We start from the raw sequence: 23,089 nt of genomic DNA, 5'->3' as shown, positions 1-23,089 counted from the left end.
CCGCGACCCTTTAATACAGTTCCTCATGTTGTGGTGACCCCCAATTTCATTGTTACAAATTGAACATAATTAAAGCATAGTGATTAATCACAAAAACAATATGTAATTATATATGTGTTTTCTGATGGTCTTAGGCGACCCCTGTGAAAGGGTCATTCGACCCCCAAAGAGGTCTCGACCCACAGGTTGAGAACCGCTGCTCTATACCAAGAAGTTTAATAAAGACAAACCATCATTATATGGCTTTAAGGTCTCTTCTTCCTCTAAGTGCTCAAACGCAGTGACAAAATCATCCTCTATAGAAGACACTGACTGGTTAGTATCATCATCATCTTCATTAGTGGTCTCCAGTTGGCGTTTCTGATGAAAGTATGTATCCAGGGTGTATCTTATACCAGTAGCATATTTACTTAGGAGACTAAAGATAAAATCAATTCTGAGTCTTGGTAATGTAGGTGGTAACACTCTCATGACACAAAGCATTCCAGAATGACGACTCTTGGGAAAGATGATAAAAATATTTTAATATAAAAACATATTATACATACAAAACATATTAACTGGCAGTGAAGCCTAGAAATAACATAATCTCATGGGGGAAAATAAAAAAGAAAAATACATGCATCCTGAAATGCAGCCTGATTTTGTAATGCTTAATTCTTTTCTTTATTCTTTCTCCACATTTCTCACTCCCCAATCTTTTTCTCCCAGCTTTCTCTTAACCAGGTATTGAAATTCTACCTACATTATCTTCTTAAATGTTATAGAACTTACTATCCATTCATTTAGCAATAATGTTTTCCTGTACTATTGTACAGCCCTGTGATTTTTCTTATTTAATCATTCACCTAACTTACCAACTACCCTGCAAACTGCTTGAAGGCAGGAGCCAGGTACTATTCTATTTTTGTATTCCATTTTCCTGTAGCGTTCAGCATGATTTCAAAGCTTCATGAGTTAGATTTCTCATGAATCATACTTCCTCAAATATGGTTTCTTTTTTAAAAAAAACAAAAAACTTCACCGAAGCATTTAAAAATTTAATAGTCTTAATCAAATGTCATTGTAAAATCTGCCCTTAAAAACTCATTAGAAATTATATATAAAAGTTACCTGATTTAGAGGACCACTGTTTATATTTGGTGATTTATTTATATCCTTCATACAAATAATTTCATTTTCATTTAGACTACAGAAGTGTAGTGAATTCAGAAGATCTGGAAGTTCCAAAGAAACAGCAGCTAAATCCTAATTTAAAGCAATAAAACTTTGTTAAGATTCCTATAATGAGGGTCCTATCTAAAAATCTTAATGTCTACTGGTTAATAAATTTCCCAGTTCATAATAGTTAACATATGCTTATCAACCACAACCAATTTTTTTAAAACTCAAAAATGAAGTGTACTAAAATATTTTAAAACTCAAAAATGAAGTGTACTAAAATACCTGCCATTTCTGTACCCTTTTAAATGTATTAATATGAAGCAAAAAAAATTTTACATGGTACCTCACACATCCATGAGGGTTAATAGTTTTTAGAGGCAAATGTCAACCTGCATTCCTCAGGTTTAACTGTGAAATTTTTCATACAGGATTCTTGCCTACAGATTATACTTCACTGGAGTTTAAGTTTTATATTCATAAAATACAAGTCTATTTTTCTGCTTTTTCTCTCTGAAGTATTATATTAAACTTTGATAATTTAATAAAGATGTAAAGAAAAAAGCTTTTTTCTCTCATTTGTCCTTTTTATGTAAATACTAGAGGCCCGGTGCATGAATTTGTGCATGGGTGGGGTCCCTAGGCCTGGCCAGCAATCACAGTCCCAATCAGAGCCAGACAGCTGGCGGGCGGGGGGAGGGCACCGTGGGAGGTTGGCCAGCAGTGGGAGGTTGGCTATGGGAGTGCACTGATCACCAGGGGGCAGCTCCTGCGTTGAGCGTCTGCCCCCCTGGTGGTCAGTGCACGTCACAGCTACCAGCCGGTCATCCGGTCGACTGGTCATAAAGGTTGCTTAGGCTTTTATTTATATAAATTTTACCCAGTTAAGGTATTTTAACATCCTTGACCTCTCAGAGTACTTTCCTTTCTAATTACAGTTTTACCAGTAACTCTTAAAGAGGAAGTAGAACAAGAGAGAAATACTTTGGAACACTTCTGCTTTCAGCCTCACATTCTCAGGAGTATGTCCTCTCTTGCACCTACTGCCTAAACTTTTTCCTTCAGGTAAGGGTACAATCAAGACACACAAGAGTTTTCATTATCACTTTCTATGCATTGTTCACAAAGAATTGAATAGTATTACTTCTTCTTCTATTGGGAGACTTTTACTGCCACAAAAGGAAACATATGGCAATCACAAACCTTAAGATACTGCATGAGGTAAAACACAGTATGCCTACCACACCTACTGGAGCGTCAACCACCCTTTATGTAACTGTATAGCTTTCCTTTGCTGATCCTAATCTCAACTGTCAGTCCCTCTTAAATTCCTGTGTAAATCAAACAGGCTAAAAGTTTTGCATTGGCTAATATTACTTTTTATAAATTTTACCTTTTAAATTTAATTCTATCTCATTTATTTTACCATTTAAATTTCATTCTATCTCATTTGAAAATATAAGAATCTGACTGTTGAGGTCAGATTATAAAAACCATCCAAATTAAAAACAAGGCTTACATTCTACCTCAGGAGAAAAAGTTCAGCCTACAGTTTCAGCTTCCTTAAGATAATTGACTTTTGTGGTTTCCTAACCTAAAAATGCTTTCTATACCAAGAATACTCAGTGAAAATGCAAAAAGTGAAAATGTCCAAAGCACACTCAAAAGTTGATCTCAAAATGTCACCTTTTAACTTTAAACAGAAATGATAACAGAAAAGTTTTAGTGTTTAAGTTTTTGGTTAATAAGGCAAATTTTACGTGTCCCAAAATTTGTTCCAAATAATCTCTCCTGGTCCTTCCCAGTTTAATAAATCATCCATACCTGTATATGAGCAGCATCTGTTTCTTCATTAAAACCTAGAAATGTGACCTGAATAAAAATAAATAAATAAAGCTCTATTAGTTCAAACGTTAACATTTTATCTCAATTAGATTACTGACAGCTGAGAAACAGAAAAAAACGCATAAAGAATTAAAATACTGTCATATATAAATATCAAATCATTATGTTGTATATCTGAAGCTAATATGATGTTTTATGTCAATTAGACCTCAAAATAAATAAATAAAAATGCTGACTATCTTGGACAGAATGATTAATTTTTTCAAAGATGATGACGAGGCTTTCCACCAAAGATTTGGCTTTATAGTGCAGTTCTTCAACTTCATTAGCAAGTTCGATCAATTCTACTCCCAAAACATATCTCACATACATCTACTTCTCTCCATTCCCGCTACCACCACTTCTCATCTGCACTACTACAATCCTATTCCACATGATCCCAGTAATTATCATGTCACCTGCCTTTCAAAAACCATGCTTCCCAGTGCAGTTCTAACAGGCCCCAAGGCTCTGGGTTAGCTGGCTTCAGTCTTCCCTCACTTTCATTTATACACATTGGCTCACTTCAGGGCCTAGAATATGCCCAGTATGTACTTGCCTAAGGGCTTCACAATAGCGCCCCCTCAACCTGGATCTCTCCTTGGATGTTCCCATGCCTAGTTCTACCTCATCCTTCAAGATCCAACTTAAATGTTATCTCCTCGGAGAGGAGGCCCTCAAGGTTACCTCCTTATTGACTCCCTGTGATATCATCACTTATTTCCATCAATGCCCTTATATAGAGATTTCTCTGTAGAAGTTTATATAAGTTAAATCTCTAAAGAATATGAAATGATATGAGGACATGTCACATTAAATAAAAAAGACAAGTTACACAAAAATGATAAAGAGTATGCCTACAATTTCAACAATATTTTTTAAAACATACGCATGGGAAAAACACTGGAAAGCAGTACATCAAACTACAACAGTGATTAACTCAAGACAATGGAATTATAAGTGATCATTTTTTCTCTTTTTTTATTGATTTTAGAAAAGAAGGGAGAGCGAGAGGGACAGAAACATCAATGATGAGAGAGAATTATTGATTGGCTGCCTCCTGAAAGCTCCACAATGGAGATCAAGCCCACAACCCAGGCATGTGCCCTGACCGGGAATCGAACCTATGACCTCCCGGTTCATAGGCCAAAACTCAACCAATGAGCCACACCAGCCAGGTTTTTTTCTACTTTTATCACTGTGGGTTTTTTTCCCTCCTTCATAAGATTAATGATAGTCATTTTTTTCTTTCATGCTTTCTATAAGGAAATATGTACTGCTTTTATAATCTGAAAAAAAGTATTATTTTAAAAGTTTATATTCTCAGCCCTAGCCAGTTTGGCTTAGTGGATAGAGCATTGGCCTGCGGACCGAAGGGTTCCAGGTTCGATTCCAGTCAAGGGTATGTACCTCGGTTGCAGGCTCCTCCCCGGCCCTGGCCTTGGTCGGGGCTCACGCAGGAGGCAACCTATCAAGATGTTTCATTCACATTGGTGTTTCTCTCTGTCTTTCCCTCTCTCTTCCACTCTTTAAAAACCAACGGAAAAATATCCTTGGGTGAGAATTAAAAATAATAAAAATAAAGTTTATATTTCCTTTGTCTTTGACATCATTAGAAGAAATATTTTCCATTTGAAGATAGAATAGTAAACTGTCTGCTAAGCAAGCACTGTGACTAAAAGTATGAAATACTTAAATAATAGCAATATGGATAATCTAGGAATTAAGGGAAAATATCATGGTTAAAATACAAAGCAACACGATATACTTTTGATCTCTTTCTGACGATTCAGAAGCAAGTCAGAAATTAGCTCAGGATGTTTATTCTGACTTATTAGGGTTGTTACTTCACAGAATTGTTATAGTTAATTTCTACAGGTCTAGGTAGGTTGTTAACCTATAGTAGCTTGTCTCCGCATCTATAAAACTTAAGGCAATACAACTTCTCCTCCACAGTTGTGAGGGTTAATCAGATAATGTAGAGGAAAGTGCCTAGTATATTACAGGCACCCAATAACAAAGAGACATTCAATTAAATTCCTTTCCTTTCTTCGAAAAGATACTTTGGGATATGTACACTCTAAAGTGAGAAAGAAATTCCTTCTATTCTTTCAAATTTCCTCTTACTGAATACAAAAGAGAAAATAAGCTGACATGGGGTTTTAAAAATGCCACTTGAGTCTTGCATATCCCATTGATCGAAGAAGACCTTGCCAAGGAATGTGGGCTCGGAAAGGCACTACATAAGGAGCTGGAGAGATACAGGCTGGAAAATTGTTTGAGGGCAGAAGGACACAGGAGACTTGTCACATAGCAACAACCAAGGAGATTAAGAGCGGCTCAGCTTGATGAAAATAAAGTAAAAAGGGAAAATAAGATAATAGTCAAGAGCCATAGAAATTGAGCTGATACAAAAAGAAGAGGCTCTGGTCAGAGAACACTATAGGCCTGAAAGGTGTGCTCATCATTCTATGGAACTACTTCAATATAGTTTCTCAAGAAATAGGAAAGAAAATCATTCCCAAACATAAGAATAATCAAGTTTCTATTAGAACACTAATTTCAAAAATATTTGTATTAACAACCTAACAACTCAGATCTTATTTTTCAGATTCAATGAGTTCATACCCTCTCTCATTTGATATCATAAATGTGTTAATGGACTATGATTATATTGAAGAATAAAATTTATTCCTTTTTTAAAGCTTTTTGTTTTTGTAATATATTTTTATTGATTTCAGAGAGGAAGGGAAAGGGAGAGAGAGATAGAAACATTAATGATGAGATGCACACCCCCTACAGGGGATCAAGCCTGCAACCCAGGCATGTGCCCTTGGTCGGAATCAAACCCAGGACCCTTCAGTCCGCAGGCCGACGCTCTATCCACTGAGCCAAACCGGCTAGGGCTGTCATTCCTTTTTATTAGTAATAAATTCAAACAAAGATAGGAAACATTAATGTAGCAGTGAAACAGGTGAGCAAATGATATATCTTATCTTCAAGTAGTAAATATCTTTTTTTTTAAATATATTTTATTGATTTTTCACAGAGAGGAAGGGAGAGGGATAGAGTTAGAAACATCGATGAGAGAGAAACATCGATCAGCTGCCTCCTGCACATCCCCCACTGGGGATGTGCCCGCAACCCAGGTACATGCTCTTGACCGGAATCGAACCTGGGACCCTTCAATCCGCAGGCCGATGCTCTATCCACCGAGCCAAACCGGTTCCGGCAAGTAGTAAATATCTTAATTTCAAAATAAATTTAGCACTACTTTTTCATTTTGACTCAAGGTACTGAATTTAAACAACCAAGAAAACTAACAATAACCAAAAAAACAATTACAAAAAAATAAAGATATATTTCATGTTTCACAGTAGAAAATTTCAGTATTAAAGTACCAATTACTGAATCGAGTAGGAATCATCTGATACAGCACCATCTGTCTGATGAGTGGGCAATAATGCCTGTGCACTGAATTAAACGACAATTATATTAGTGGGTATTTAAAACAGGTACTTCTCATACATGTATTAACATGTAAACATTTTAGGCATTTTAAAAGTAGGAACGCAGTTCTACAGAAATGCATGAACATACATTTTGCTTTATTAGGAAAGGATATAGAGCAGCGGTTCTCAACCTGTGGGTCACGACCTCTTTGGGGGTCAAACGACACTTTCACAGGGGTCGCCTAAGACCATCAGAAAACACAAATAATTACATATTGTTTTTGTGATTAATCACTATGCTTTAATTATGTTCAATTTGTAACAATGAAAATATATCCTGCATATCAGGTATTTACATTACGATATAACAGTAGCAAAGTTACAGTTATGAAGTAGCAATGAAAATAATTTTATGGTTGGGGGTCACAACATGAGGAACTGTATTAAAGGGTCGTGGCATTAGGAAGGTTGAGAACCACTGGTATAGAGAGTAATATGTCAAACCTCAGTCAAACTGGCATGTTCATCTTGCTTTAAACAGTCCTCTGCTGATACACTACACAGTTCCTTCTCACTCCGTAACAAAGACTTTACCGACTGGAAAACATCTTCACTGAAGCTCTGAAAACAAAAGATATTCTTAAGACAAGATTGATTCTAAGACAAGATCAAAGATCCAAGAGATATTCTAGTTTTAAATGGAGAGTAACTCCAATTAATATTCATTTGGCATATTATATACCTTTTGATAAATACAGAACTCAATTCAGCTAAGAGAAAAAACAGAACAAAATGCTTAAACAGAGTTCCACATGCTCAAAACACACACACCATAACCCAGACATTCAACCTACTGAAAGACCACGGGGCCCTTACACCAGGTTCACTTACTCTTACCTTACATTAAAACCTAACAGACTGCATACTTGATATCTAAGTCATTGGCAAAACAGAAGCAATAATTTATATAAGGAGTGAGACACTGTGGAAGCTACAATAAGGAATGCTAACAATAGTGATTACTCTCATAACTAAGTTGGTTATGGGGGGAAAAAGACTTAATAACCACAAATAAGGTTTTCAGGGACCTTAAGGCAGCTATATGATGAAGGTGAGGAAAGGCATTCCAGATTTGGCAGGAGAGGATGTCACAAGTACTAAGTACTAGAAGAAGGAAAAAGTTATATAAAGAAAATAATAAGTATTATAATTAGACATAAATAGACTTAATTTCCTTCTAACTTATTCTCCTGCTGATCTGTTGATCTACTTTTCTATCAGAAATATCCTTATTCCCCAATCTTCCAAGACATGTGAAGATGTTCCCATCCCTTGGTCATAATAAATCTCAAAGTTCCTATATTAACGATCTATATCACAATATATTATAATTCCTCTTTTCATTATATATTTGTCTTTCCTACCTATTAAACCAAATTACTGAGGCCAGAGACTGTAAAATTGTATTTAACTCAATGTGTTTCCCTACATTTCAATACCACACATACCAAGGATTAGGCAAAAGTAGGTTTACAGTTGTGAGTACACTAAACTCAGATTTATTCTTTTATTATTTATTATTGTATTATTTTCCATATGAACTATAAACCTACTTTTGCCACACCCTGTATATGAACTCAATAAATGTGTGCTAATTTTAATAAACTGAAAATTAGTGAAAATCTTCAGTTTAAGAGAAGAGATACAAATATGAAATGCTAAATGAAATAAGCCAGTCAGGGAGATAAATATAACATGATCTCACTCATTTGTGGAATATAACGAACAACATAAATTGATGAACAAAAATAGATCCAGAGACAGAGAAACACAGAATGGACCGTCAAACCTCAGAGGGATGGCAGAGGGAAGGGAGGGGGGGAGAGAGAGCAACCAAAGGACTTGTATACATGCATATTAGCATAAACAATGGACAAGAACCCTGGGGAGGTGGGGGCTTGTCCTGGGGGGTTGGAGTGGCCACAGGGGGGTCGATGGGGGAAAAAGGAGACATATGTAATACTTTAAACCAGCAGTCGCCAACCTTTCAGACCTCACAGACCACCAGTGAAACAAAACAAAAAAACAAAAAGAAAGAAACAATGTAGTTAAATTTGAATGTGAACTATCAATATGAACTCAAGATTCTTTAAGTATATGTACTACATTTTTCCACTGAAAAATCATAGAAGCAATGACCCTCAGTAACAATGAGCATTTCCAGCACCTAGATTTTGGTTTCTAAATACCATGTACCAATAAAAAGAACTAGAGCTCCTTGGGAAAATGGTTAATTCTAGGTCAGAAATAGAAAAAATATGAAGTGTGGCTGCAACTTCTTATTGACAGAATGCAAAGAAGTGCCCAGAGACTAACTAGGTCATTTCAAAAGACATGGAAGCCAACTTGAAGAAATTCCCACTGGCCTAATTTGGGACAATTTGGGTATTAAAAGAATAAAAATGGTAACAGACCATAAAAACTAAGTTTTTTAAAAAAAAACTAAACTAAAAAAGAGATATGTAAAAGGGTAGAGTAGGGGAAGAGTCCTTCTTTATATAAGAACTAGAAGCCCAATGCACGAAATTCGTGCAAGAGTAGGCCTCCCTTCCCCCACCTGCCGGCACTGGCTTCCCTCCGGCCGCTGGCAGGCACCGGGACCCAGACTTCCCTCCAGCCACCAGCAGGCACCCGGGACCCAGGCTTCCCTCGCAGCCCTGGCTTTGTCCAGAGGTCATCCGGAAGGATGTCCAGAAGGACGTCCAGTCTAATTAGCATATTATGCTTTTATTAGTATAGATGCTGACTGCCCTAGCTAGTTTGGCTCAGTGGATAGAGTGTTGGCCCTCAGACTGAAGGGTCCCAGGTTCCAGGGCATGTATCTCAGATGTAGGTTTGATCCCAGCCTTCCTCAGGGCATGTGCAGGAGGAGGCCAATCGATGTGTCTCTCTCACATTAATGTTTCTCTCTGTCTCTCCCTCTCCCTTCAACTCTCTCTTAAAAAAAATCAAAGGAAATGTCCTCCGGTGAGGATTAACAGCAACAACAAAAAAGCTAACAAATACGGACAGAATGACAAAATTAGAAAATCCGATTTGTAACTACCCCTGTAATTACTGATTTAGGAAAGGAACATCAGTGTATCCTAATCTACTGGATTACAAACTACTGGGGAACAGGATACTCACACTGTCTCATAGAATCACTCTACAGATGACTTATTAATTACAAAGGTATTATGTGCAGGAGGTCGCCCATTGTCTTCACTAGCAGAGAAGTGCAAACAAGGATCCCGGATCGCTGGTGAACCTTGAACCCATGGCAAGGGCCTGAGTTATGCACCGATTGTCTAGTCCTAACAATGGGGACTCAAGCTATTTCCTGATCAAATAGTCTCAGAGTAAATCCTTCTAATATTTACTGACCTTTAAGATAGTCTGTCTGCTACTGCAATTGCCTGCCTGCCTAAGGGCTTTATGTGTAACCAAAGTTGAATAAAAGGCTGGCGAGGCCTGGGCACCGGTGGAAGTCCTTCCCCTTGAGTTGGACTTGCCCGCCTGGCCCCCCAATATTTCCAAATTATCTCTTGTCTCTTCTCTTTCATTTGTGTGCGGCTCCTCTTCCAGATCCTGAACCCTGAACTACGCGGGACGTGGGGGAACACATACACAATTATGTGTCTTTATATTGGAGATTATTATAACCTTAATAAGATTATTATAACCTGGTCAAGCTGGCATCAGAGTGGAAAGACTACATTACCTTTGGGAGGTTCCTGCTAAACCTAATCACAGGGCAAAACAGATGAACTCCAAATATAGAGATGTTCTACAAGACAACTGGTCCAGACTTCCAAAGACCTACTGTCATAAGAAAAGAATCTAGACCAGCCGTGGGCAAACTACGGCCCGCGGGCCGTATCAGGCCCGTTTGAAATGAATAAAACTAAAAAAAAAAAAAGACCGTACCCTTTTATGTAATGATGTTTACTTTGAATTTATATTAGTTCACACAAACACTCCATCCATGCTTTTGTTCCAGCCCTCCGGTCCAGTTTAAGAACCCATTGTGGCCCTCGAGTCAAAAAGTTTGCCCACCTCTGATCTAGACCATTGAAATGGACTAAATTGGGAGAGACCACAAAGACACAATACCCAAACATACACTATGAACCTTGATTAGATCCTTAAAGACAGGCAAGGGAAAAGTAACTAAGATATTTTGAGATAGTTAGAGAAATTTGTGTATAGACTGCATATTACGTGATGTTATTGAATTAATGACTTTTGAAGGGTGGTAATGATGCTCATGTTAAGAGATGTATGCTGACATATTCAGAAGAGAAGTAAAATAATATCTGCAGCTTACTCTCATATGGTTTCAGGAGGTATGGAGGAGAGACTGTTTCCTGGCATGACCACTACTGGACCCTTGAGTTGTATTATATTAGACCCTGGCTAGAACAGAGATTGTTGCTGTAAATCCAGAAGGGAGATTGCTTCCCATAAATCCCCTCAGAGATATGACTCCATTTCCATGCTGTGCTGGCTCCTGGAACAGGCCACTGCCCTGCCCGGACAAGCATGAAAGGCATTTTCCCTTACTACCTGGGACCAGTCCAGTCCCTCATCCATCCTGCCCTGCTCTACATAATTCTTTAGTGCCTGCCAAGCATCACGGAGATTATCTACTTCCTCTTGCCACAGCACAAGATGAGCCTATGTTTCCTTTAATAAACTCTGTTAATTGATGGACTAGAGCGACCTACTTCTTTCTTCGGTCTTCCTCAGCCCTCTGCTTACAGAGGTAGATTTTTCAGTCTCTGGGATTTTCCCTGGATCTGCATGTATGAGCAAAAAGGAAGTGCATATGGTCCTAAGCAATTTGGCTCAGTGGACAGAGTGTTGGCCTGTGAACCAAAAGGTCCCAGGTTCGATTCTGGTCAAGGGCACGTACCTTGGTTGCAGGCTCCTCCCCAGCCCAGGCCCTGATTGGGGCTCATGCAGTAGGCAACCAATTGATGTGTTTCTCTCTGTCTTTCCCTCTCTCTTCCACTCTGCCAAAAAATCAATGGAAAAATATTCTCGGGTGAGGATTAAAAAAAAAAAGTGCATATGTATGTGTGCATGTGTATGTGTGTGTGTGTACAAAGATAGAATGATTATGGTAAAACATTAACAGGGTAAATGTAAGTGAAAAATATATGTGGGGCTCACTGTATTTTTCTTCCCCCAACTTTTCTGTGGGCTTGAAAATATTCAAAATTTTAAATGATTCTGTTTTCATTAATGAGTGGAGGTTTACAGGCTAAGATACTAACATGAACTAAGAAAAATTAAAATGTGAAATCTGAACATGAACTATCAATATAAACTCATGACACTTGAGGAAGCAATAAACATTCCTACTCCTAGTTCCCAGATTTTGGTTTCTGAATATTATTCAGAGTTCTTTAGAGGAATAGCCAATTACAGATCTGAGGAAGAGAAAGTAGAAGGTGAAACTGGGATCAATCTGTTGCAGTACAAACAAGGAAGCAATCAAAGAATGATGAGCCTGAGACAAAAGGACATAGAGACCAGCTTGCAGGGGCTCCCAGAGGCCAAGTTTGGGATAGTTTAAAAACTTGAAACAAATAAATGAGTGAATGAATAAGAGACTATAAATAAAGGATTGGAAAATGTAGACTTTTTAAAAAAATCTATGAGTCCAGGGTAATACAAATAAACAAATGAATGAGTGAGGGGAATAAACTCACTTGCCACCACTAGAAGTGACTATTCCACTAAATCATGAATCTGAAAATTGGTAATTAAAGGGCATTTACCCTCCCTTTATAGGAGATATCATAGTTCTTATAAGGTAGATGACAGAAAGCTTTTCTTTAAGAAAAAAAAATGTTAGCTAATAAATGTAAAAAAAAAAAAGGAAAATAGAGAAAAATTACCATTTTGCAACTTCTAGGAAATAACAAGTTCAGGAAAGGGTCATTAAGAAATGCCAAAAATATTAGATGAAAGGTTGTTGGGGGGAAAAAAAACACAAGATATTTGCACACAACCAAATATCAGCCTATAGATTATTGCTAACTAAAAAATAGAAAATGGACAGCTTTTAAATTCGAGTCAAACAGGTATGTAGTATTATGCTTAAATGCTAGGTATACAGAGTTACTACCTTACTCAACTGATCAATTTTTGCATCGCTGATCATAGGAAAACCTGAAATTCTGTCCTCAAATCACCCTATCATGTATTCTTGCCAAAAATGTTTAACCAGAATCTAATTAATCCTTTATACTAAATTCTAGTCTATATGAAATATAGAAGAGAGATACACGAAGTATAAGATCCCATAGTACAAGACCCCACATGGAGACAGTACAATAAGGACAAGGATTCTCTGCATGCCCAGGGAAAGCAGCATTATGACAGGAAGCAGAGTGGCTATGGTGGGCAGACTAAGCCAATTTTCCAGAAAAAGGCTCAAATTACAAATTGCTGAGGCTTGAATGCATTGAGTCCAACTGTAGATCTAAGAGAATGCTAACCTTAAGACACACAGGCATTTTTGAATTGGGAGAATGAAAGAAGAGAAAAGACCTCTTGATCCAGTTCTAAGCTTCAGCTTTTGTTTTATTCTGAAGACAATAAAATCTTGAGGTTATATTTACTTTTTTTAAATTATTTAAATAGAAAGAGGAGAAACTTTCAGACCAAAAGAAAATAAGTCATAACCATCAAATGCAACTTAAGGCCTAGGAGCTTACACTGAATCCAAAATGGAAGTTAAGGGAGGGATTATAAAAGATATTTTAAGGGTAATAAAGGAAATCTGAGTATGGCTAGTATTAGAATAAGGGAATTATATTTAATTTTCTTAGATGTGATCATGTATTATTGTTATGTGGGAAGATGCTATTATTCCTGGGAGAAGCATGCTCAAGTGTTCAGGAATGAAGAGACATTAAGACTTTAACTTTCAAATAGTTCTGCCAAAAAGTAAACACACAAACACATATATACACCAAATAAGACAAAACATTAACAACTGTTGATTATTGGTATTTGGTATACAGATTTATGTGTTGGTATACTATGCTTTTAAGTCCTCAATATGCTTGAAATTTTTCATAATAACATGTTTAAAAAAATAATAGAGTAGAAAGTATAGCTCTTTCTGACCTTCATAATATTTGATTCCTAATAAATATTTAATGTATCTCTATTTTCAATTAAAAGTAAAATGAAATGTAGAGAATTCAAGTACACCTTTCAATTTCCACACTAGCCAATAGGGAAGTTTTGTCATTCAGCCATACCAAAGAAAGACATCAAAAATGGTACAAGTGTATGCATAAACAGTATGTAACATTTGAATTCACATACTTTTCTCTAAAAGAGTTTCCAAGTATTCAAATGAATTCAAACCAAATTTTTATTTTGTGCCTAATGTGGGTATGTGCTGAATAACAAAAGATATTAAAATAATAGTATGATGAGGGATTCAGAAGATGGCTGCTGAAGGGAAGGCAGACTGCAAGACAGTGTGAGAGTGAGAGAACGAAAGGAGAGTGTGTGGACGTACTGAGAGTGTAAATTTGTGGGTGAGCGATAGCTATACTCCAGGGGACTGTTGGAGACTGCCGAATAGGGCTCCCCTAACCCGGCAGCCTCCACTGCTGCTGAAATCTCTCCCGGAGCACCGGCTCAGCCACGGAGACCGCACCATCTTGAGTAGCTGATATCAGAAGCGTATACATCCAGAAACCCTGCAACCATGGCACCCAGAGTCCAGCTACGAACCTAGGAACACCGGATCTCAAGCAGCGCGAATACTTGGACTCAGACGAGCCCTGCTCCTCCTCAGGAAAGGACAGATTTCGCCTAGATAAAGGTGCGGTTTGTAATTCAGGTTGGAGAGAGGAACGCGCGCAGGGGAAGTCTGCGCCACACAAAGTCCGCGGCCGTTGGGGCCAGTGTGATCCATGAGTGTGGAAGGGGTCCCGCAGGGCTGCTGGCAGAAGGGAACACTAAAAATCAACCCATAGCTGGATTGGGTGAAAAAAAGGCAACCTTGGATTTTGCCAGTTTGCTGGCTGCTTAGAGCCAGGGGAGAGAGGACGCAGAAGAGACTTTGGGAGAATTGCGCACTCTGGCTCTTTTTTTTTTTTTCTCCTTAAATCTTTGCTTTTGATTATTAAACCCAATACATAGTATCGCCCAGTTGGGGTCACTCACAGAGACTGCAGGGGAAAGTTGTTTTTGTGGAACCTGGGAATCAAAGCGGGGAGTAAGGACCAAGGAACCAGCTCTGGGGCAGTCGACTCTCCCAAACCAGTATTAAGTGCAATAGGGAAAACAAAAACTAAATACTGGCTAGAGAGGACTTGTAGCCTCGGAGGTCAATCCAGAAACACTGCCACACAGGGGCTGAACCAGGAACTGACTCTTCTGTAAAAACAAATAAAGGCAGACTGGGAAACAAAGAAATACTGCCTGCTTTAAAATCAGAACTGTGGTTTACAATACAGAGCAACAGTGTATCGAAGGGAACTTCAACACTCTCCTGAATACCTGACAGGACTAAGCCGTGCCAAATAGAAGAGTAGAGGAAGTAAAGGACCTTCACTACTGCACATTTTTATTTTTTTCACCTTTTACTTAAGAAACTAATTTTTTTTCTTTTTTCGTCACCTGATTTTACCTTTTCAATTACTACATTTTTGCTTTTAACCAGTATTATTACTACTACCATTTTACCTTTTTTTTTAAGTGTCATTTTATTTTCTCTTTATTTTATTTTGGGATTAGTGTTCTACATTCTATTTTCATCTTTCCTTTAGCATCCTTTTACTCTATCTCAACTTTACCTTTATGCCAAAACTCTCTTCCTCACTTTTCCCCTTTTGTTGTCCTGTTTCTCTTACCCCATTCCTGCTTTAGATTTTCCCTATTCCTACTTTTTACCCCCTGTTAAAATTTCACCCTACTTATATATCTAATTTCCAACCCTGTGCTCTAAGTACATATATACCTCTCTCTTCTCTTTCTTCATTATCCAAAATTTTTTTCTCTGTGTCGTTTTGTTGTTGTTTGCTTGATGGTTGATTATATTGGGGTTTTTTAATGCTTGTTTGTGAGATTGTTTTTCTTTTTCTTTTTTTTTGTTGTTTTTTTTTTTTTTGGTTATTTTTTGCTTCTGTTTTCCCTCGCTTCGCTTGATATTAGTTGTTTGTAGTTTGCAATCATCTCTAGGTATCTATTGCTGGAATTTGTTGGGATTAGTGACTGTTCTATTGGAGTTTTCTCCCCATTTAAATAGTTTCTTCCCCTCTTCTATTTCATACTCTTTCTTTTCTCTCTTACTTTTTTTTTCCATTTCCCAATCTCATTTTTGCACTCTTTTTTTTTCTTTTTCTATTTTTTCTTTTTTTCTTCTTCTTTCTTCCTTATCCCCTAATTCTCTTTTCTCTGGTGGTCAACTTTATTTGGGGTTATTAGTAACATGAATACATTTGTGTTCATTGCCTTGTGCGTTGTGCCTTGTTGTGTTGTATTTTGTGCCTTTAAATCAACGCAGCTGAGAGAGAACTACATAACCAAACACCCGGAGAAGAGAGATCATGGGGAGACAAAGAAACAGCCTGCATAGGAAAGAAAAACAGCCATCACCAGAAAAGGAAGTAAACAAAATGGAGGCAATGGAGGCAAGCAACCTGTCAGAGAAAGAATTCAGAGAAATGGTCATAAGGTGGATGAAAAGAATGGAAGACAAATTCAACAATATGTGTAAGAACCAAGAAGAAATGAAAAATGACATCACTGCTATAAAGAACTCAATGGAAAGCATCAACAGTAGACTAGAAGAAGCAGAGGACCGCATCAGTGAGCTAGAAGACAAGCTAGGAAAAAATACCCAAGCAGAGCAGCTTCTAGCAAAAAAAAATTAAGAAGCAGGAGGAGAACCTAAGAGAACTTTGGGACAACACAAAACAAAACAACATCCGCATAATAGGGGTGCCAGAAGGAGAGGATACTGAGCAAGGAATAGAAAACCTGTTTGAAGAAATAATGACAGAAAACTTCCCTGATATAGGGAAGAAAAAACTCACGCAAATCCAAGAAGCTCACAGAGTCCCAAACAAAATGAACCCCAAAAGACCGACGCCAAGGCACATTATAATTAAATTGGCAAACACCAACGACAAAGCAAGAATCTTAAAAGCGGCCAGAGACAAAAAGTTACCTAAAAAGGATTCCCCATCAGACTAGCGACTGATTTCTCAACAGAAACATATCAGGCAAGAAGGGAATGGAATGAAATATACAAAGTCATGCAAAGGAAGGGTCTGAATCCAAGAATACTGTACCCAGCAAGGCTATCAATCAAAATTGAGGGTCAAATCAGGAGCTTCACAGACAAAAAAGGACTACAGGAGTTTATTACCACCAAACCAGCAATGCAAGAAATTCTAAAGGGTCTGCTGTAAAAAGAAAAAATAGGAAACGAAGAAGGAACACAAAGGTAAAGAATAAAAATGGCGACAAACAAGTATCTATCAATAATAACTTTAAATGTAAATGGATTAAATGCCCCAATCAAAAGACATAGGGTAACTGAGTGGATAAGAAAACATGACCCATATATCTGCTGTCTACAGGAAACCCACCTCAGAAGAAAAGACGCACACAGACAGATGGTGAAGGGATGGAAAAAGGTTTTTGAGGCGAATGGAAATGAAAAAAAAGCTGGGGTAGCAATACTTATATCTGACAAATTAGACCTCAAAGTGAAGTACATAAAATGAGATAAGGAAGGCCACTTCATAATACTAAAGGGAGCAATCCAAAAAGAAGAAATAACTCTGGTAAACATACACGCACCCAATATAGGAGCACCCAAATACATAAAAAAAACTTCTGGAGGAGATCAAGGGAGAGACTGACAGCAATACAATCATAGTAGGGGACTTTAATACCCCACTGTCACCATTGGACAAATCCTCTAAACAAAAAATCAGCAAAGAAACATCAATCATAAATGACTCACTAGATCAGATGGAATTAATTGACATCTTCAGAACATTTCCCCCAAAGCCACAGAATATACATTCTTCTCAAGTGCACATGGGTCATTTTCAAAGATAGACCATATATTGGGTCACAGGCAAAGTCTCTTCAAATTCAAGAAGATAGAAATCATATCAAGCATCTTCTCAGATCACAATGACATAAAACTAGAAATCAAATACAATAAAAACAATCCAAAAAAATCAAACACATGGAGACTAAATAGCATGCTATTAAACAATGACTGGGTTACCAGAGAGATCAAAGAAGAAATAAAAAACATCATGGCAACAAACGACAATGAAAACACAACAATCCAAAACCTATGGGACACAGAGAAAGCAGTCTTGAAAGGGAAGTTCATAGCTCTACAAGCCTACTGCAAAAAACAAGAAACAATGATAATAAATTACCTAACCCTACAACTCAAAGAGTTAGAAAGAGAGCAACAAGAAAAGCCCAGTGTAAGCAGAAGGAAGGAAATAATAAAGATCAGAGTGGAGATAAATGACATAGAGACCAAAAAAACAATACAAAAAATCAACAAAACCAAGAGCTGGTTCTTTGAAAGGATAAACAAGATTGATGAACCTCTAGCCAGGCTCAACAAGAAACAAAGAGAGAGGACCCAAATAAACAACATCAGAAATGAAAGAGGAGAAATAACAACAGACCCCACAGAAATACAAAGGATTGTTAAAAAATACTATGAACAACTCTATTCCAACAAACTAGACAACCTGGAGGAAATGGACATATTCCTAGAAAAATACAACATTCCAAAACTCAATCAGAAAGAATCTAAAAATCTCAGCAGGCCAATAACTATGGAAGAAATTGAAGCAGTCATCAAAAAGCTTCCAGCAAACAAAAGCCCAGGGCCAGATGGCTTCACAGGGGAGTTTTACCAAACATTCAAGGAAGAACTAAAACCTACCCTCCTCAGACTACTACAAAAAATTCAAGAGGAAGGAACACTTCCAAGCTCATTCTATGAAGCCAGCATCACCCTAATACCAAAACCAGGTAAAGACATCACAATGAAAGAGAATTACAGGCCAATATCCCTCATGAACATAGATGCCAAAATCCTCAACAAAATCCTAGCAAATCAGATCCAGCAGTACATCAGAAAGATCATACACCATGACCAAGTAGGATTTATCCCAGGGATGCAAGGATGGTACAATATCCGCAAATCAGTAAACGTAATACATCACATAAACAAATTGAAAGAAAAAAACCACAGTCATATCAATTGATGCAGAAAAAGCATTTGGCAAAATCCAACACCCATTTTTGATAAAAACTCTCAGCAAGGTGGGAATAGAAGGATCATACCTCAACATAATAAAAGCCATATGACAAACCCACAGCCAACATCATACTCAATGGACAAAAACTAAAACCATTTCCCCTAAGAACAGGAACAAGACAGGGATGCCCACTCTCACAACTCCTGTTCGACATAGTACTGGAAGTATTAGCCATTGCAATTAGACAAGAAGAAATAAAAGGCATCCAAATTGGAAATGAAGAAGTAAAACTGTCCTTATTTGCGGATGACATGATATTGTACATAAAAAAACCCTAAAGACTCCATCAAAAAACTATTAGACTTAATAAATGAATTTGGCAATGTAGCAGGATACAAAATTAACGCCAAGAAATCTATGGCATTTCTATACACCAATAATGAACTCACAGAAAGAGAGACTAAAAAAGTAGTCCCATTTACCATCACACCAAAAAAAATTAAGATACCTAGGAATAAACTTAAGTAAAGAGGTAAAAGACCTCTACTCAGAAAACTACAGGATGTTGAAAAAAGAGATAGAGGAAGACATAAACAGATGGAAGAACATACCATGTTTTTGGATTTTTAGAATCAACATCATTAAAATGTCCATACTACCCAAAGCAATCTATAAATTCAATGCACTTCCCATTAAAATACCAAGGACATATTTCACAGACTTAGAACGAACTCTCCAAAAATTCATCTGGAATAAAAAAAGACCCCGAATAGCTGCAGGGATCCTGAGAAAGAAGAACAAAGTAGGTGGGATCTCGATACCAGATATCAAGCTGTATTACAAAGCCACTGTTCTCAAAACTGCCTGGTACTGGCACAAGAACAGACATATAGATCAATGGAATAGAATAGAGAACCCAGAAATCGACCCGAACCAATATGCTCAATTAATATTTGACAAAGGAGGCAAGAACATGCAATGGAGTCAAGACAGTCTCTTTAATAAATGGTGTTGGGAAAACTGGACAGATACATGCAAAAAAAATGAAACTAGACCACCAACTTACACCATACACAAAAATAAACTCAAAATGGATAAAGGACTTAAATGTAAGACGAGAAACCATAAAAATACTAGAGGACTACAGAGGCAACAAAATCTCAGACATATGCCGAAGCAATTTCTTCACCGATACAGCTCCTAGGACATTGGAAACTAAAGAGAAAATAAACAAATGGGACTACATCAAAATAAAAAGCTTCTGCACAGCAAAAGAAATCATCAACAAAACAACAAACTTAACAAAAGGAAGATAAACAATCCAATCAAAAAATGGGCAAAGGACCTAAATAGACACTTTTCAAAAGAGGACATTCAGAAAGCCAAGAGACATATGAAAACATGCTCCAAGTCACTAATCATCCGAGAGATGCAAATCAAAACAACAATGAGGTATCATCTCACACCTGTCAGAATGGCTATCATCAACAAATCTACAAACGACAAGTGATGGAGAGGATGCGGAGAAAAGGGAACACTCGTGCACTGCTGGTGGGAATGCAGACTGGTGCACCACTATGGAAGACAGTATGGAGTTTCCTCAAAAAGTTAAAAATGGAACTCTCACTTGACCCAGTGATCCCACTTCTAGGAATATATCCCAAGAAACCAGAAACACCAATCAGAAAGGATATATGCATCCCTATGTTCATAGCAGCACAATTTACCATTGCAAAGATCTGGAGGCAGCCTAAGTGCCCATCAGCAGATGAATGGATTAGAAAACTGTGGTACATCTACACGATGGAATACTATGCTGCTGTAAAAAAGAAGGAATTCTTACCATTTGCAACAGCATGGATGGAACTGGAGAGCATTATGCTAATAAGCCAGTCAATGAAAGAAAAATACCACATGATCTCACTCATTTACGGATAATAAAGACCATTATAAACTGATGAACAAAAATAGATACAGAGGCAGAGCAGCATCAAACAGACTGTCAAACAACAGCGGGAAGGCTGGGGAGGGTTGGGGGGTGTGAGGAGGGGGTAAGAGGTCAACCGAAGGACTTGTATGCATGCATATAAGCATAACCAATGGACACAAAACACTGGGTGGTAGGGGAGGCCGGGGGAATGTCAAGGGGAAAAAAAAAATAGACATATGTAATACTCTTTGTAATACTTTAAGCAATAAAACAAAATTAAAAAAAAATAGTATGAAATTTCAGCTGTGGCCTAATTCCTCATATTAGTAAATTCGAGTCAAACAGGTATGTAATATTATGCTTAAAAAACAAGGTCAGTAGCTCATTACTATATTTTGTATGTATATTTCTTAGTTCTAATTATTAATATAAAGCAATCTGTATAATTTAATTATTCGCTTAAAGCTATGGGTCCTGTTGCATATAATATGAGAAGAGTATAATACACTACAGTTTACAGAAAGTAGAAATCTGCTCACTACTGATTATCTAATACCTAGTGTAGGACCTGACCTATAGAAAACATTCAAATTTATATTTCCAGAATGAATGAATGAATGAATGAATGGGGAGAAAGCACCAATGAGAGAAGAAAGTGGCTGGTACATCCTCCATGTCCTTACAGGCAGGAAGGTGGAAGCCCTCCAGCACATCTGGACAGCAATACCTCTGGCAAAGTGGACATAAGAAGTACGCCCCCTGGTGGTACAGATTCCTTGAAAAGAGAGAGAGGCAAGGACAGAGAAGTGGCGCCACAGGGCAAATTAGCCACCAAAATGCCACATGCCTTCAGTCCTTGCCCAAGGGAAAGGAAGGATGGAAGGATGGATGGATGGATGGATGGATGGATGGATGGATGGACAGATGGATGGATGGACGGATGGATGGACGGATGATAATACTTTGGGGTAGAGCTAAAGATCTATAAGAAAATTTACACCTGATACTTATAGTGCTAAAAAGATGATAGAAAACTATCTGCTGAGAAGAAATGGGGAGGCACTGTGATCTTTAGGAAATAAGGTTCATTATCTTCATGATTTCCTATCACTACTGTCATATATTCCAATCTTTGCAGTATTTCAATGTTACTAATTTCAATGAGTAATTTGAAACAAGAATATCACAGCTGCTTAACAAAAAAAATCAACATTTTTACTAAACTATCACTAAAAGTAATGTAATATAGAGAACTTACTTTTCTGACAGATGCTCTAGTCTTCATGTGACTGTTTCTGAAAGTCTGGAAGGTTGCCATAACTATATTGCTGCTGTATGTGATGAATGAAGAGTTAATCCATAAAACACCTAAAGAACACATATTAAAAGAAAACAATTTATTACCTTTAGTGACTCAGGCAAGCATTTTGCCCTAAAATAACTTCTAAAATAGTTAGTTTTTGAGTAAAAACATAAACAAAAATTCTGAGCCATCAAATTTTTACTTAGCAATTCCAACAAGAATAGTTGAAAGATATGTTAATATCAGTACCTTAATATGATACCACATTATTACAAAAATTTTATTTTTATGTTCAAGGTTATTATAAAGTAGTTTATCATTCAATCTCGCTGCCCTTTTTATTGCAAATAAAAATATTTGAAAGCCTCAATAAGTATTTGAAAAACCTTTTAAAATCTAAAATAGAGAATATCACAAAAAGATTACAGCCTTCTTGTCTCCTAAAAGTCACTCTATCCTCATAGCAACTGTGAATGCTCTAGACATTCTTACTTCTTGAGCAGGTAAGTTTGATAATATACAAATAAAAATGTGAAATCTGTACATATCAAATTAAAATCAAATAAACAAAAACAAAGTCTTTATATAGTAATCTTAACAGCATACCAATGACTAGAGTTCAAAAAACATCCAAATTCAATGATGAATAGTACTTAACCCCTAGAGTGCCGGGGAGCGCAATCGCACTCCTCCTGTCTTTCGCCAAAAGTGCCGGGAGCACTATCAAAGCTTCGAAATGGCGTCCAGTTCTAAGTCTGCTTTTATTAGTGATGATGATATTGCTAAATATGTCGATGTAGTAAAGGTTCCCTTAAGTTTTTGAATACGTAACTTCATTTACTTGCGATTCATAATTTTTTTCCTAAACTGCTGTAAAATCAGCAAAAATGCCTTGGCAATTTTAGCATAGTTCCTAGGATATTGGTTAGCACTCAAAGGGTTAAAACACATGCGTGCACATGTGTGCACACAGATACAAAGCCCTTGGGAGACACTCTAAAATTAAGTCTTAACTTTTTAATCAATGCTT

General features: G+C 37.2%; 1 protein-coding gene across 1 annotated transcript in view; it reads right to left on the bottom strand.

Moving 5' to 3' along the window:
- The window catches only part of AKAP11 (A-kinase anchoring protein 11), a 62,073-nt gene that overhangs the window by 25,865 nt on the left and 13,119 nt on the right, over nt 1-23,089 (bottom strand). The window contains exons 2-6 of the mRNA XM_006083507.3: nt 22,015-22,124; nt 7,002-7,118; nt 2,986-3,033; nt 1,114-1,248; nt 231-498 (exon numbers count right to left, since the gene is read on the bottom strand). Of these exons, the coding sequence (XP_006083569.1) occupies nt 231-498; nt 1,114-1,248; nt 2,986-3,033; nt 7,002-7,118; nt 22,015-22,074 (628 nt within the window). The 5' untranslated portion in view covers nt 22,075-22,124. The remainder of the gene's footprint in view (nt 1-230; nt 499-1,113; nt 1,249-2,985; nt 3,034-7,001; nt 7,119-22,014; nt 22,125-23,089) is intronic.

Source organism: Myotis lucifugus, unplaced genomic scaffold, assembly GCF_000147115.1.
Source record: "Myotis lucifugus unplaced genomic scaffold, Myoluc2.0 scaffold_7, whole genome shotgun sequence".
In the NCBI taxonomy this organism is placed as follows: Eukaryota; Metazoa; Chordata; class Mammalia; order Chiroptera; family Vespertilionidae; genus Myotis; species Myotis lucifugus.
This window is presented reverse-complemented; position numbering and strand designations above follow the sequence as displayed.